The 17,357-nt window shown below is 45.9% G+C and overlaps 1 protein-coding gene across 1 annotated transcript in view; it reads left to right on the top strand.

Annotated features, from left to right (window-relative positions):
* LOC142312911 (uncharacterized) overlaps positions 1-14,916 on the top strand; it is a 153,819-nt gene extending 138,903 nt beyond the window's left edge. The window contains 3 exon segments of the mRNA XM_075351899.1: positions 6,600-6,614; positions 14,183-14,387; positions 14,390-14,916. Of these exon segments, the coding sequence (XP_075208014.1) occupies positions 6,600-6,614; positions 14,183-14,387; positions 14,390-14,916 (747 nt within the window).
* Positions 14,917-17,357: the final 2,441 nt, after the last annotated feature.

Here is a 17,357-nt window from a genome sequence, read left to right on the forward strand (position 1 = left end):
TCGTCTTGGGCTAATGTCGCAGGCGGAGGAGGGGACGCCGCGCTCTCCCACTGCTGCTCGGGTCCGGCTGCCGCGGCTGCTGCGGCCTGCCGCTGCTCGGTGGCTCGAGCGATGGACCGGATCCCGGGGACTCAAGCGGCGCTCCTCGCCCGTGAGTGAAAGGGGATTTTTGGGTGTGGGGATTGTTTATTGTCCGTGATGCCACCCACGGTTGTGGTGATTTGTTGACACCACCGCTGCTCTGTATGGGGATCCCGGGAGGGATGGTATGGAGCAGCCAGTTGTTGTGTTGCCCCTCCGTGGGTAGGGGTTGGTGATCCCGGGGCCCAGTGATGAGATGGGAGATGCAGGGCTTGGTGGGCGCAGGGGCAGCGCTGTGCCTTGCGGCACTGTGGTACTCACTCAGCCTGAGACGATGACACAGTTCTCGGTAAAACACACGGCTGGAAAGACGGTTCCCATGGACGGCTGCACTTGCTTTCCCCAGTAGGTGACGGTGACGGTCCCTCTGTCCTGCACCTATGTTGATAATGGTTGCGATGGGTTCCCACCGGTAACCCGCTCCCCGGCTTGGATATGGGCCGGAGCAGCCCTACTTTTCCCGCAGACGCTGGCCCTGAGAAACTGGTGCCCTGGCGGTGGCGGTGTCTCTCTGTAACGGTCGGACTGTTGCCTTCAATCGGGACTTGGTCGTTTGGAGACAGACGTCCCCTTCACTGACGGATTTGGCAAATTTACGGCGACTCCTAGCCTTGCCGGGGTCCGAGAGGCCCCTGCCCTGGTGCTGACTGTTCTTCGTATACTGCTCCAGACCGCCGGGTCACTACCCGTCCGCGGTCCTTCCAGCAACCTCCGAGCAGTCCCCCTGCAGACTGTCACCGCCGTCTGCTGACCTTGCTGTCACTGTCCGGGCACACAGCCGGACCAACTTCAGGCTTCACTACTCTCACTTTTTCTGTCACTTCAGCTTTTCTCCTTAGCTCCACTGCTACTACCTCTCACTTTCACTTCCAAACTCTCTCTCTGATCTGCCTGGTTTCTCCCGCCTCCAGGGCTGTGAACTCCTCGGTGGGTGGAGCCAACCCCCTGGTGTGAACATCAGCCCCTGGAGGAAGGCAACAAGGATTTTGGAAGCCTTGATGTTCCTAACTGGGGTGTAGGGTGTGGTGGTGTGATGACCTGTGACCCCCTGGCTTGCCCAGGGCGTCACACTAAGTGTGAAGGGAATCTCCACAGTATGTCTGTTCCCTTGGGGTAGGTTTCTTCTAGGTCTAGGAGTAATGGGGCGTGATCTGATATCACCAGATCTTGTATGTCGATCCTCCTCATTTTGTTGAGTAGACCCTGTGTTAGTAGAAAATAGTCTATTCTAGACCATGTGTTATGGACGTGGGAGAAATGAGTGTACTCTCGGTCTGCCGGGTGTGAATTTCGCCAAGCATCTATTACGCTAGTATGTTCTGTGAATAGATTCCGCACCCTGTCATGTGTCCTGGCTACCATGCGTTTGTGTCCTGTGCCCGATCTATCTTCTTTGACATTCATTACCGTATTAAGATCCCCTCCTATTATTATGTTCCTCTCAGGGTCCTCCAAAACCTGCCTCTCCAACTCCTGGAAGAAAATCTTATTTCTCTCATTTGGTGCATATACATTATAGATTTTGAGTCGTCCACATGGGGTATCAAGCAAAGCTTTTTGTATTCTCCCATCTCCATCATTTTCCTGTGTGATTACCTTACAATTTGCCTGCTTATGGAGTAGTATTAACACACCTGCTTTATTTTGGGCTGAGGATCCCATCACTTCTCCCACCCACATTTTGCACATTCTGGTGAAATCCTGATTTTTCAAATGGGTCTCCTGAAGTAGGGCAATGTCTACTTTTAAGCTTCTTTAAGTGCCTCAATATCATTCGTCTTTTGTGTGGCGACTGCAGGCCTTTAGGCTTTGTGCGCACTAGAAATGTGAAGTTTCTCAAGAAAATTTCTTGAGAAACTTCTGGGAGTGGAAGATTTCCGGACCTCCGGAAAAATCCGCACCAAATCCGCATGCGAATTTGCCGCGATTTTCCCGCAGGTTGTTCCCTGCGGATTTTGCAGGCTGTACTGCAGAAATCCGCAGGTACCTGCGGAAAAGAACTGACATGCTCATTTTCTCAAGAAAATCTTCTCAAGGAAATTTCTTGCGAAAAATCCGCAGTGTGCGCACAGCTATTTTTTTTCTCATAGGATTTGCTGGGAAATGTCTGCACAAAGATTGCAGACATTTCTCAAGAAATTTCCGCAGCAAATCTGCGGGTAAATCCGCGGGTAAAACGGCCTAGTGCGCACATAGCCTAAATGTTCCATGACACAATTCGCATCCTTATATATTACTTGAAATCTTACTTCTTATCCTATCTTAACTAAAACCTTCTTAAAACCTGTCCACCGCGTCTCTCTCTCTGGTGGCGCAAAAAAAAAAAGTCAATTAAACCAACAAAATAACACCGCTATCCTATATCCTTTGTAGGAAAACACAGTTGCGGACTTCACTTTTTTTCCCGCATGTATGTAGGGACTCCTACTGATCCCTCTTTCGCTCCTCAAAATATTTTCGCTTTCTTGAGCTTCCACACTTCACTTAAAGGCGTGCTAAACATAGCTTCAGAAATATATATGTCGCGGGCGGAGGAGGGGACGCTGCGCTCTCCCTCTGCTCGTGTCCGGCTGCCGCTGCTGCTGCGGCCTCTGCTGCTCGGTGGCTCGAGCGTTGTGCCGGATCCCGGGGACTCGAGCGGCGCTACTCGCCCGCGAGTGAAAAGGGGATTGGTTTTGGGGATTTATTGTCCGTGACGCCAGCCACGGTTGTGGTGATTGTGTGGACACCACCGCTGCTCTATATGGGGATCCCGGGAGCGGTGACAGGGAGCAGCAAAGTTGTTAGTTCTCCCCTCCGTGGGTAGGGGGGTGGTTGTCCCGGGGCCCAGTGATGAGGTGGGGGGATGAGGGATGGCAGGGCCGGTGCAGGGTCTGGTGAGGTGCAGGGCCGCGGGGGCAGCGCTGTGCCACACGGCACGGTGGAACTCACTCAGCCTGAGACGGTGACACAGTTCTCGGTAAAACACACGGCTGGAAAGACGGTTCCCACGGACGGCTGCTGTTGCTTTTCCCCGGTAGTTGACGGTGACTGCCACTTTTCCTGCACCTAAGTTCACTGTTGGTAGCGATGGGTTCCCACCGGTAACCCGCTCCCCGGCTTGGATATGGGCCGGAGTAGCCCCTCTTTGCCCGCAGGCGCTGGCCCTGAGAGACTGGTGCAGTGGCGGTGTCTCTCTCCTACGGTTGGACTGTTGCCTTCAATCGGGACTTAGTTGTTGGGAGACCCAGGAGGTCCCCTTCACTGACGGATTTGGCAAATTCACGGCGACTCCTAGCCTTGCCGGGATCCGAAAGGCCCCTGCCTATGGTCCTGGCTTCTCTTCGTATACCGCTCCGGTACCGCCGGGCCACCACCCGTCCACGGTCCTTTCGGCACCCTCCGATCAGCCTCTCCTGCAGACGGTCACCGCTGTCTGCTGACCTTGCTGTCTCAGTCCGGGGCACACACCCGGACCAACTTCAGGCTTCCTCTACTGTCACTTTCTCTTCCACTTTTACTCCTCTCACTTGCTCCTCTACTACTTCCTTCTCCAACTCCACTCGACTCTCCACTCGACTGACCTCTCTACTCGACTGCCTGGTTTTCCCGCCTCCAGGACTGTGAACTCCTCGGTGGGCGGAGCCAACCGCCTGGCCCACCCCCTGGTCTGAACATCAGCCCCTGGAGGAAGGCAACAAGGATTTTTTGTGTAGCTTCGGTGTACCTGTCCGGGGTGTAGGGTGTGGTGGTGTTATGACCTGTGACCCCTGGCTTGCCCAGGGCGTCACATATACAAGTATCCCCAAGCCCTGAGGGCCGAAAGTAGGTTGAACCTCAACCCAGTATAGCGAGGCTCATTCCCAGGAGAGATGAAGGAAAAGAAAAGAAAAAAGAAACAAGAGGAAGAAAGGAGGGAAGAATGGAGGAGGGGTCCAGAGGATAGTTATGGGAAGGAGAAGGGTTGTAAATGGGGGAGGTGTGAATGGGATGGGGGAGCTAATTGGGACGGATTGGGTGGGAGGTAGTTTGTGGGTGGGAGACAGTGTGTAGTCGGGGGGGGGGGGGGGGGGCAGGATAGGGTTTGTTTTGTGGGTGGCAAAAGGGGGTGTGGGTGGGAGGGGGTGGAAAGTAGTTTGTGGGTGGGGGAGTGTAGTTAGAGGGAGTGGAAGGAGAGTGTGGGTATGGGGGTAGAGGGAGGCAGTTATGTGTTGGAGGGGGATGTGTTTGGGTGATGGGATAATAAAGGGGTTGGGCAAGACAGGGAAAGAAGAAGGAAGGAAAGAGGAAGAAAGAAGAAGAAAAAAAAAAAAGGGAGAAGCCGGGGTATGGAGAGGGACTGGGGTTGTCTGGGTTATGGTAGAGCTAACGCTTTCAGGCCCACATCATGAACTCCAGACCCCCATACAAATCCCCCTCCCCCATTTCTCCTTTACAAACACCAAAGGTCTCTTAATTGCAGTATTCTACAGCTGAAGAGGGATTCGTGTGTGTGTGTGTGTGTGTGTGTGTGTGTGTGTATAGACACACACACACTTTGTAGAGTTATGTTCATGTTTCAGAATGCAATGTCTTGTTTGAATAAATGTTGACTTTATTTTTTTTTTTTTTTGTTCAAGAATAAACGTGTTCATGGGAAAACAAAATAAGACATCCCTTGACAATAAGCCCTAGCCCATGTTTCAGAGCAAGATATAAGACCCTGTCTTATTTACAAAGAAACACTGGTAATTTACACATTATGTGAGTAGTGACATTGTGATTACTAAATTCAGCCCAATGTGTGCAATATCAGCTGCACATCACGGAAGTATTACAGAGGGAGCAACAGTGCATGCGCTTGATATGGTCATGTGTTCTACAGGAAGGATATCAGATGTGTGTTCCTCATTGGAGGAAATGAGTCATGCGTTTCTCAACAGGAAGGTCAGTTTGTGCTTTTCATACAGGGTATATGTCTGAGTCACAGGTAGTGGACAAAGTAGTAGGAGGAATAAAACCTAATAAAAATATAATGCATATTGAATAAGCCACCAACGGAAGGAATATGAAATTATATTAAATGTAAGATTATAAAACAGTTCATACTCAAACACAAAAAAATACAGGTACGTACCACTAAGGCTAAGTTCACATTTCCGCTAAAATCTATCAGTCACAATCCGCTGCTCTTGTAAACAGCGGAATCCGTTTAGCGGATTCCGCTGCTCCCATAGACTTGTATGAGCAGCGGATTGTGACTGATGATGCTGCGTTGCACCCTCCGCCCGACTGATCAGTCGTGGAACGACTGACCGCCGGGCGGGAGGAACGCAGCATGTAACGTTTTTTGAGCAGCGAGATCCGTCGGATTTCGCTGCGCATGCTCTCTGGCTCCCTGCACACGTCACCAGCTTTGGTTGGTTACCCGATATTTACCCTGGTTACGGTGCAAGGAGCCAGCGCTAAGCGGTGTAGGCCCGTAACCAAGGTAAATATCGGGTAACCAAGGTAAACATCGGGTGCTTTGCTGTTACCCGATATTTAGGCTGGTTACATGTGCAGGGAGGCCGACACTTCCCCGCTCGGCCCCGCCCCCTCCCACACTCCGCACATGTATGTACACACACACACACACCTGTCCCCAGCCATGCAGACAAGCACTGACACCCTCGTCTGGCCCCGCCCCCTGCTCGGCTCCGCCCCCTCCCGCACTTTGCATGTGCACACACATACATACATACATACATACATGCACATACACACACTCACTCACACATACACTCACCTGTCCCCAGCCATGCAGACCGCAGCACTTCTACTGACATCCTCAGCGCCTGGCCCCGCCCCCCGCTCGGCTCCGCCCCCTCCCGCACTTTGCATGTGCACACACATACATACATACATACATACATACATACATACATGCACATACACACACTCACTCACTCACAGATACACTCACCTGTCCCCAGCCATGCAGACCGCAGCACTTCCACTGACATCCTCAGCGCCTGGCCCCGCCCCCGCTCGGCTCCGCCCCCTCCCGCACTTTGCATGTGCACACACATACATACATACATACATACATACATACATACATACATGCACATACACACACTCACTCACTCACAGATACACTCACCTGTCCCCAGCCATGCAGACCGCAGCACTTCCACTGACATGCTCAGCACTTGGCCCCGCCCCCCGCTCGGCTCTGCCCCCGAACTCCGCCCCCCGCACACAACGGAATCCGACAAAGAATTCTGTTCTTTGTCATCCGTTGTACAGCGTTGAACAGCGCATCAGTCACATGCGTCAAGCGACGCATGTGACTGATACAAATCAACGGAAATGTGAACTTAGCCTAAGGCGGCTGGCTGTCATAATACAAGTCCCAGGAAGTCTGTATCACTATAACACCAGGTTACTGAGAGGGTTTTGATTTGACTAGATTTTAGGTCTGGGATGGAGCAACAAAGTGTCTGGAATTGAAAGGTCGCTCCCATACTGGTGTCTTGGGTTAGCTTAGCAGAGTGTGTTGTGTTGGAGCTAGAGAAAGGCCATTCATGGTGGATGGTCTATGCTAGTGACTGAGAAGTGCCTGTACTACAAACTGCGTGAGACTATTTTGATTTACCATATTTTTCGGACCATAAGACGCACTTTTTTCCCCCCAAATGTTGGGGGAAAGTTGGGGGTGCGTCTTATGGTCTGACTGTGGCTGCGGGGAATGTGGGTGCTGCGGTGCAGCAGGTCATCGGGGGCATGAGCAGGCTGTAGCAGCCTGCCGTGACCACGTGGGCCCGCTCATTTAATATGCACACCCATCCTCCCGCCCATCTCTCAGCGATTGAAGTCGGCGCTGACAGGTGGGCGGGGTGATAGGTTATAAACAGCCGGCCCGCATGATCACCCCTGGCAACTGCAGCCTGGAGTGATTATGTGCGGCTGTATTCACTGCCCCCCGAACATCATCATCAGTGCGTGGGGCAGTGAATCAGTACACGTTACTCACCGTTCCCCTGCAGCACCGTGGTCTCCTGTCTGTGCCGGTCAGCTGACTTGTGAGTAGCGGCGCGCACAGCGATGACGTCATCGCTGTGCGCACGTGTCAACACGCAGCCGCCGGCACAGACCACCGGAGGACATCGCGATGCCGCAGGAGGATGGCTGCATTCAGCGTCGCTGCCGCTGACATAGACGGTAAGAGGAGCGGTGCTGCAGGGAGTGAGGTGAGTATGAACGTTTATTTTTTTTATGTGCCACAGGATGCAGCCATACACCAGGATGGTGGGGGTATAAGATCAGGATAGGGGTTTATTATGAGCAGGATGAGGGTATATAGCAGGCTGGGGAGTATATGAGCTGCATGGGCAGTATATGAGCAGGATGAGGGTATATAGCAGTCTGGGGAGTATATGAGCTGCATGGGCAGTATATGAGCAGGATGAGGGTATATAGCAGCATGGGGAGTATATGAGCAGGCTGGGGAGTATATGAGCAGGATAGGGGTATATTATGAGCAGCATGGGGTGTATATAGCAGGCTGGGGAGTATATGAGGAGGATGAGGGTATATAGCAGGCTGGGGAGTATACAGTCAGGGCCAGAAATATTTGGACAGTGACACAAGTTTTGTTATTTTAGCTGTTTACAAAAACATGTTCAGAAATACAATTATATATATAATATGGGCTGAAAGTGCACACTCCCAGCTGCAATATGAGTTTTCACATCCAAATCGGAGAAAGGGATTAGGAATCATAGCTCTGTAATGCATAGCCTCCTCTTTTTCAAGGGACCAAAAGTAATTGGACAAGGGACTCTAAGGGCTGCAATTAACTCTGAAGGCGTCTCCCTCGTTAACCTGTAATCAATGAAGTAGTTAAAAGGTCTGGGGTTGATTACAGGTGTGTGGTTTTGCATTTGGAAGCTGTTGCTGTGACCAGACAATATGCGGTCTAAGGAACTCTCAAATGAGGTGAAGCAGAACATCCTGAGGCTGAAAAAAAAGAAAAAATCCATCAGAGAGATAGCAGACATGCTTGGAGTAGCAAAATCAACAGTCGGGTACATTCTGGGAAAAAAGGAATTGACTGGTGAGCTTGGGAACTCAAAAAGGCCTGGGCGTCCACGGATAACAACAGTGGTGGATGATCGCCGCATACTTTCTTTGGTGAAGAAGAACCCGTTCACAACATCAACTGAAGTCCAGAACACTCTCAGTGAAGTAGGTGTATCTGTCTCTAAGTCAACAGTAAAGAGAAGACTCCATGAAAGTAAATACAAAGGGTTCACATCTAGATGCAAACCATTCATCAATTCCAAAAATAGACAGGCCAGAGTTAAATTTGCTGAAAAACACCTCATGAAGCCAGCTCAGTTCTGGAAAAGTATTCTATGGACAGATGAGACAAAGATCAACCTGTACCAGAATGATGGGAAGAAAAAAGTTTGGAGAAGAAAGGGAACGGCACATGATCCAAGGCACACCACATCCTCTGTAAAACATGGTGGAGGCAACGTGATGGCATGGGCATGCATGGCTTTCAATGGCACTGGGTCACTTGTGTTTATTGATGACCTAACAGCAGACAAGAGTAGCCGGATGAATTCTGAAGTGTACAGGGATATACTTTCAGCCCAGATTCAGCCAAATGCCGCAAAGTTGATCGGACGGCGCTTCATAGTACAGATGGACTATGACCCCAAGCATACAGCCAAAGCTACCCAGGAGTTCATGAGTGCAAAAAAGTGGAACATTCTGCAATGGCCAAGTCAATCACCAGATCTTAACCCAATTGAGCATGCATTTCACTTGCTCAAATCCAGACTTAAGACGGAAAGACCCACAAACAAGCAAGACCTGAAGGCTGCGGCTGTAAAGGCCTGGCAAAGCATTAAGAAGGAGGAAACCCAGCGTTTTGTGATGTCCATGGGTTCCAGACTTAAGGCAGTGATTGCCTCCAAAGGATTCGCAACAAAATATTGAAAATAAAAATATTTTGTTTTGGGTTTGGTTTATTTGTCCAATTACTTTTGACCTCCTAAAATGTGGAGTGTTTGTAAAGAAATGTGTACAATTCCTACAATTTCTATCAGATATTTTTGTTCAAACCTTCAAATTAAACGTTACAATCTGCACTTGAATTCTGTTGTAGAGGTTTCATTTCAAATCCAATGTGGTGGCATGCAGAGCCCAACTCGCGAAAATTGTGTCACTGTCCAAATATTTCTGGACCTAACTGTATGAGCAGGCTGGGGAGTATATGAGCAGCATGGGGAGTATATGAGCAGGACATTACCCCATAATAGTGTCAGCAGCAGATCCTCGCCCCATATGTGTGTCATGACCACATTTTCTGCTTAAAATTTTATTTTCCTCCTCTAAAACCAAGGTGCGTCTTATGGTCAGGTGCGTCTTATAGCCTGAAAAATACGGTACTTTCTTATACCCAGAAAAAGATTACTATGATTACACTGGTCTACATAAAAAAAAAAAAAAGTCTGGCATGGACTTTAAGAACAGTTTTAGACTAATTTGAGGGTGCTGAATTCAAATCTGATCTTATAATTTCTCTATCATATCACGTTTTTGCGCTCTAGGTATATTCCCATTTTCATGAATTCCATGAAAAAGATAAGTAGTGTATCAAAAGTGCCGGTTTATACGGTTCACTAAGGTAAATTTAGTTTTAATTTAGTCTCCCAATAAATGTGAGAAAATCTTTGCTTTCTTTGAACATGCATAATTCCCATTTGTTATAAGAAAGTCAACAAACAGTTTTCAACGTACACAACAGTCGTGTGCAGGTACTGTTTTATTTATTGAAATTTTCAATGAATTTTGATATTTATTGTTTTTATCCTGCTGTTTTTTTGTTTGTGAATCAATACCTAAGGTGTGTGTGGAGGGGGGGGGGCAGAAATTCAATGAACAACTCAAGTAGCTAACAACATTTATCTTGTATTTCTCTGCAGGATGTTTTGCTGATCTAACAATGGCCTCTACATCTCGCAGAACACAGTGCTCAAATGATCCAAATATTTTTTGTTACATCTGTGGAAACTTTTACTGTGAAGACTCAGAGGCGAAACATTACTGACTTTAAGAGGGTGTATTTTGCGTACTTCAAAGTAAAACTTGGAGACCAAGACAAGCATTGGGCTCCTCACAAAATGTGCAAAACCTGTATTGAGAGCTTGAGATCATGGTCTCAAGGAAAGAATGCTAAACTTCAGTTTAGAGTTCCTATGGTTTGGAGAGAACCAAGCAATCATTTAGAAGACTATTTCTGCCTTGTCGCTGTAAAAGGTTTCAATAAGAAAAATAAGCAATATTTGCAATACCAGAGTATCCTTTCAGCTAATCGACCAGTTGCCCATAGTGAAGACATACCTGTTCCAAAATATACTGCGCTTCCAGAAAACGTTGACACAGATCTCTCCTCACATTGTTATACTGATGAAGAAGACAGTCAATAGTGATATTTTTCAGCCATGTGATGAAGATTGTGACAAACCAATTCTGTTTACTCAGTCTGCTTTGAATGATCTGGTTAGAGATCTTTATCTACCAAAAGAGTCTGCTGAACTATTGGCTTCAAGACTACAAGAGAATCGAATGTTGAAACCCGGAACAAGTGTCTCATTTTATCGTAACAGGGAAGCAGAACTGCGAAAGTACTTCCATTCAGATGGCCAGCTTGTCTATCGTACTGATATTGAAGGGCTACTTCTCCTTTATGGGACTTCCAGCATATGATTCAAGGGATTGGAGGCTTTTTATTGCTAGTTCCAAAAGAAGTTTAAAATGTGTTCTGTTACACAATGGAAATAAATATGGCTCTGTACCAATAGGTCATTCTGTAAAACTTTAAAGAAGAATATAAACATAAAGATTGTTCTAGAGAGGTTACAATATAATGCTCATGGGTGGATAATTTTGTGTTGATTTGAAAATGGTTAACTTTCTTTTGGGTCTGCAAGGAGGGTACACAAAACACCCTTGTTGTCTGTGCTACTGGGACAGTAGAGCTACAGCAGAGCATTGGGTGAAAACTGAATCTCCTCAGCGACAGAGTTTGGCATCTGGTGATAAGAATGTCATCCATGATCCTCTAGTGCAGTCATGGCGAACCTTTTACAGGCCGAGTGCCCAAACTGTAGCCCTAAACGCAATTTTTTTTCCGAAGTGCCAACCAATCCTATTATGTAAAATAATTGATTTTAACCTTACTTTTGCCGTCTTCTCTTCAGCAGGAGGCATCACGCTCATGCGTGCTTACCACACATTGAAGCTGAGCCCCTGCCCTTTCCAGACACAGCAGTTGGATTGATCTTTCTGGAAAAAATTGCAGCATATTAGACAGAGATTTTAGCCTGGAATGCAATCAGATGTCACCCTATAATCCACATCTACATTTCAAAGTCTGAACATCTTGAAATCCCATAAAGACGTGCGAGTTGCTCCCCTCCCCCTCCATTGTGTAGTTATGTCACCCTTCCTGGCCACTTCCTGGTAAACATGTCCCCCATCCTGATATATATTTCCTACATTCTGGTATATTTGTCCCCATCATGGCCCCATCCTGGTAAATATACCTCATCCTGGTAAATGTACCCCATTCTGGCATGTTCCCCCATGCTGGTAAATGTACCCCATCCTGACATATTGCCCATCCTTGTAAATGTTCCCCCATCCCGGCATGTACCCCATTCCTGTTAAATGTCCTCCATCCTGGTAAATGTTCCCAATCCTGGTTAATTTACCCCCATCCAGGTAAATGTTCCCCTTCCTATCATGTACCCCTTCCTGGTAAATGTACCCTATCGTGGCATGTTTTCCCCATCCTGGCATGCATATTTCCCCCATCCTGGCATGCATGTTTCTTTCATCCTGGCATGCATGTTTTCCCCATCCTGGCAAGCAGGTCATCCCCCCCCCCCCATGCTGGCATGTGTGTTGCCCCCCCCCCATGCTGGCATGTGTGTTCCCCTACCCCATGCTGGCATGTGCTTTCCCCCACCCCATGCTGGCATGTGCGTTCCCCCTCCCCCACCCCATGCTGGCATGTGCGTTCCCCCACCCCATGCTGGCATGTGCGTTCCCTCATCGCCACCCCATGCTGGCGCTGCCCCATCACATCCCCACCTTGGCACAGCCGCACACGAGTTATAAAAAAAAAAAAAGCAACACGCAACTTACCTTCCTGCACACGCTCCCCTGCTGCGCGCCGCTGGGTCCTCAGTTCCTACGCGGCCAGAAGACATCATTACGCCGGTGCCGCTCACTGACTCTCCTCCGTCTCCTAGGCAACACACCTGCAGCCTGGGGGAGGAGGAGTGTCAGAGCGAGGAGAAATGTCTCCTCCGCTCCAACACAGTTTTGATCTGCTGGCGCGACTGCACCAGCAGATCAAAGCGGCAGGATCAGGCGACAGCACGTGTGCCAGCAGAATGGGCTCTGCGTGCCCCTGGTGGCACGCGTTCCATAGGTTCGCCATCACTGCTCTAGTGGATAGGAAGAACATTGTCTTTCCTCCCTTGCACATAAAACTTGGATTGATGAAGCAGTTCGTCAAAGCTCTCAATCACAATGGAGAATGCTTTAACTATATATGTTCAACTTTTCCTGGTCTTAGTGAAGAGAAGAAAAAGGCTGGAATATTTGATGGACCTCAAATAAGAACACTTATGAGAGACCCAAATTTTATCATATCAATGAATGAGACAGAAGAAAGAGCTTGGAATGCATTTTGTAATGTGGTGCAGAATTTACTAGGGAATAAAAAAAGCAGACAACTATGAAGAGATTGTGGAAGAGCTACTAAAGAGTCTGCGAAATCTTGGATGTAGAATGAGTATCAAGATTCACTATTTACACAGCCATTTGGATTTCTTTTCCAGAGAACCTTGGGGATGTGAGCGAGAAACAAGGAGCGTTTTCATCAGGACATTAAAACAATGGAAGAACGGTATCAAGGCCAATGGGACTCGCATATGATGGCTGACCTATTGCTGGAGCTTGATGAGAGACAACCCAGAAGCTGTACATCACAGATCAGCCAAGAAAAGAAAGTTCAAATAACTGCCATTTGCCATTCATCTGTGTGCCATATATATGTGTTTTTTATATTTTGTTGTTTAATTCTTTAACTATATTTGATTTGCTGTACATTCGCTTTGTAATCTGTTATTCTTTAATTAAAAATATACAAAATGTAGTACCTAAAATCATGTGTTTTTATCATAAAACATTCAATATGAATAATTAATTTTCATCAAAAATTGAAAATATCTCAAAATCCTGATGTGATAGCCAAAAACTGAGTTCATATTCATAATCAACAGGTAAAATTTGACTTAAAATATGTTTTAAAACCTTTTGCCAGAAAAATTGTGTTGACCAGTGTTATCTATTTGTGGCTGAAAAACTGTTGGAGCTGAATAACTATTTTCCTTTTGGAGCTATAAAGTTTATAAAGGAGAATACATTTTATGCTATTTTGACCTAAAAAACTGCGCCTGTGAGTATCCAAGCTGCTACCAGAGAGCTTGAACATCTACATGGTTTACGATTCCAGTTTTTGGCAGGCAGAATGAACAGAGGATCGAACACACTGCTCTGCTGCTTCCTACTCTAAGGTCTAACCTTGGATTGTGAAAATTTTTTGTCTTGATAAATAATTGAATTTTGCGACATAATTTGCAATTTCTAAGGAGGTTTTAGAAATGTTATGAAAATATATCTAAGGATATTTAACTAATCTTTATTTTTGCCAGGTGACTGTACCAGGAGATCAGAGGGACAACTCATATCTTCAGTTTTTAAATCAGATGACCTTGGTATCCCACAAGATACAATTGAGGAGAATACCATTATACCAGATATCCTGTCATACCATCACAGCAAAGATTTATCATCTGATCCTTTTAAACAGGTCCTATCTTCTGACTCACCACAGACTGTATTTATACATCCTATTGCTCTTCCAGCAAAGAAGCCATTATCAAATGTAGAAAATATAAATAATGTTTCCATCAAAACATCTGTTACACATAAAAAAAGAAGCTCAAAGGAGAGAAGATTTTCTTGTGCACAGTGTGGGAAATATTTTAAGAAGAAATCACATCTTATTAGGCATGAGAGAGTTCACACAGGGGAGAAACCATATTCATGTTCAGAATGTGGGATTTTTTTCAGACATAAATCATCACTCATTAGACATCAGAGAATTCACATTGGGGAGAAGCCATATTCATGCTCAGATTGTGGGGAGTGTTATGCAAATCAATTCTTGTTAAACATCAAAACTTGCACACTGACAAGAAGTTATTTTCATGTTTAGAATGTGGGAAACTTTTTGAAAAGAAATCCGTTTTTGTTAAACACATGAGAGTTCACACAGGGGAGAAACCTTTTTCTTGTTTAGAATGTGGGAAATGTTTTGCAGAGAAAGCAAGGCTTCTTAGACACCACAGTGTTCACACAGGTGATAAGCCTTTTTCATGTTCAGTTTGTGGAAAATGTTATATTCAGAAATCAGATTTAGTTATCCATCAGAGAAATCACACAGGGGAGAAACCTTTTAAATGTTTAGAATGTGGGAAATGTTTTGCAAGTAACTCAAGCCTTCTAAAACACCAGAGAACTCACACAGACTATGCACCCTATTCATGTTCAGAATGTAGAAAATGTTTTGCAAGTAAATCAAATCTTGTTAAACACCAGAGAATTCACACAGGAGAGCAGCCATATTCATATTTAGAATGTGTAAATTGTCAACAGAATGTAAACAGAATTCAGATTTAGTTGTCAAACTCAAACTGGGAGAAACCATATATTTTGTCAAATTGTACAAGAACACATATAACATGCAGACAATGTTAAATGAAATCTGTCAGGTCCAATATGCACCCAGAACAATGAGCAGTTCTGGGTGCATATTTCTAATCCCACCCTAACTGCCCTAGCCAACACTAGCACATTTAAAGAGATCTTTAGAAAAAATATTTCTAAAAGATCCTTTTATGATATGCTAATGAGCACAGGTACTAGTCGCAAAGGCGTTAGTTCCTCCAACCATTCCGCCCTCTTAGCATGCTATTCAACACCCAGCATCCTCGGTGGTGACGCGTGTGCCTGTCTTTTGTCACCGCCTCAGACGCCGGATTTAGGATCAGTGCGCATGATCTGAAGTCACCACACTTCTGGTCATGGGCACTATGAAGCTGGGTGTACGCGTCCCAATTTCATAGAGGTCTAGCGTGCATGACCAGAAGTTCCAGGACTTCTGATCATGCTCACTGAGCCTCAAACCGGCGTCCAGTGGGGACAACAAACACAGGTACGCGCGTCACTGCCAATGACTCTGGGCATTGAATAGCATGTTAGCACGCCCCTGTGGGTTAATCTTACACATAGGACACTCTGGGTCCCTTTTTTATTATTCATCTTTGGCAAAACCTCTGATATTGAATAAATCTTATGTACAATGAACAGTTACAAAATTTGACACTTTGGATTTTTGTAAAATAGTCTTAGACCATGTGCCCACGGGCGCTCGTACCTGCGGATATATTCACAGGTATGGCCGCATGTTTCCCGCAGCTGCCCGCCGGCATCCGCAGCTATTTTTAGCTGCGAGTTTCCAGCGGAATAGCTGCGGGAAACATGCGGACTTTCACGCGATTTACCTGCGGACGTCCGGGCCTCTATCTCCATAGCGGAGGGCCGGGATCTCCGCAAGTAAATCCGCATGAATAATTGACATTCAGTTAGGTGCGGCTGAGGGATCTCCGCAGGAGATTCCGCAGCCGCACTTTCCGCAGCGTGGACACAGACAATCCCCATGTCCCATAGGGTAACATGGGGAGTGCTTGTACATGCTAGAACCTGTGGATTTATCTGGAAAATCCAGAAAAATCCGCAGGTTTTCCGCGGCAAACTCCGCAGCAAAAAGCTCCCGTGGGCACATGGCCTTAGGCCCCGACTCATTAAGATTGGCGTTTTCTACACTAGTCATAATGAAGAAGGTGCAGCAATAAGATGTCCCAAATTCACTGAGATACCACTTAAATTAATTTATCACATCTTATTAATGGTGTGCCCCTCACTAGATATAGTGCAACAGTTAGGGAGTGGAGTAACATTTCTGGTGTAAGAGAATAGAAGCAATCAGATATATTTTATTATAGATATTTTGTTCTCTTCTCCCCCTTTTCCCAATCTAGAATGCTGGGGTAAGATTCTCTATTCTGAGACGTTATTTACAGAAATATTAGGGCTACAGTAACATTACATATATTATGCAGAAGAATGGCGCTATCTCCATAGTTCTTTATACAATGACATAGATCAGGCGCGTCCCTTATATTTAGACAATTTCTATTCTACTCAAATGCTCTTTTATATGAACTAATTCAACCCAGAATTTGTCCCCAAATCAGGCAACAAATAAGTGGTTCATGTTAAAACATAATTTTTATTACATACATTAAAAAACACATTACAAACATTAAAAAACAGAGATAAATCCTGTGGGAACCTGATATATACCCAGACTCAAAATAACAATCATAAAAGGGAAATATGCATCAATAGTATATGGCCACCAAAACCCATAAACTGATTTGTGTATATAAGGTATATAAGATGTATATAAACTACAAAAAATGGGTTAAAGTGCCAAAAATCAAGCTATTGCCTGCTGCCCTATTACAACATAGTGTCAAATCCTAGTAACTTTAAGCCATAATAGCTACCTGATATTAAATAATTACAGGATCTGGGTGATCGGTCCATCCACCCCAACGCCGTTTCGCCCCCGGAAGAAGCAAGGGCGAAACGGCGTTAGGGTGGAGGGACCGATCACCCAGATCCTGTAATTATTTAATATCAGGTAGCTATTATGGCTTAAAGTTACTAGGATTTGACACTATGTTGTAATAGGGCAGCAGGCAATAGCTTGATTTTTGGCACTTTAACCCATTTTTTGTGGATTATATATAACTTATAGTGCTTATAGTGCTTCAGTGGCTGTATGGTAGTTTACTAGCAGCACCACTTTATACGAAGTAATTCATGGGTAATAGGGCAGCAGGCAATAGCATGATTTTTGGCACTTTAATCCATCTTTTGTAGTTTTATATACATCTTATATACCTTATATACACAAATCAGTTTATGGGTTTTGGTGGCCATATACTATTGATGCATATTTCCCTTTTATGATTGTTATTTTGAGTCTGAGT

This window comes from Anomaloglossus baeobatrachus, chromosome 5 (genome assembly GCF_048569485.1).
Source record: "Anomaloglossus baeobatrachus isolate aAnoBae1 chromosome 5, aAnoBae1.hap1, whole genome shotgun sequence".
In the NCBI taxonomy this organism is placed as follows: Eukaryota; Metazoa; Chordata; class Amphibia; order Anura; family Aromobatidae; genus Anomaloglossus; species Anomaloglossus baeobatrachus.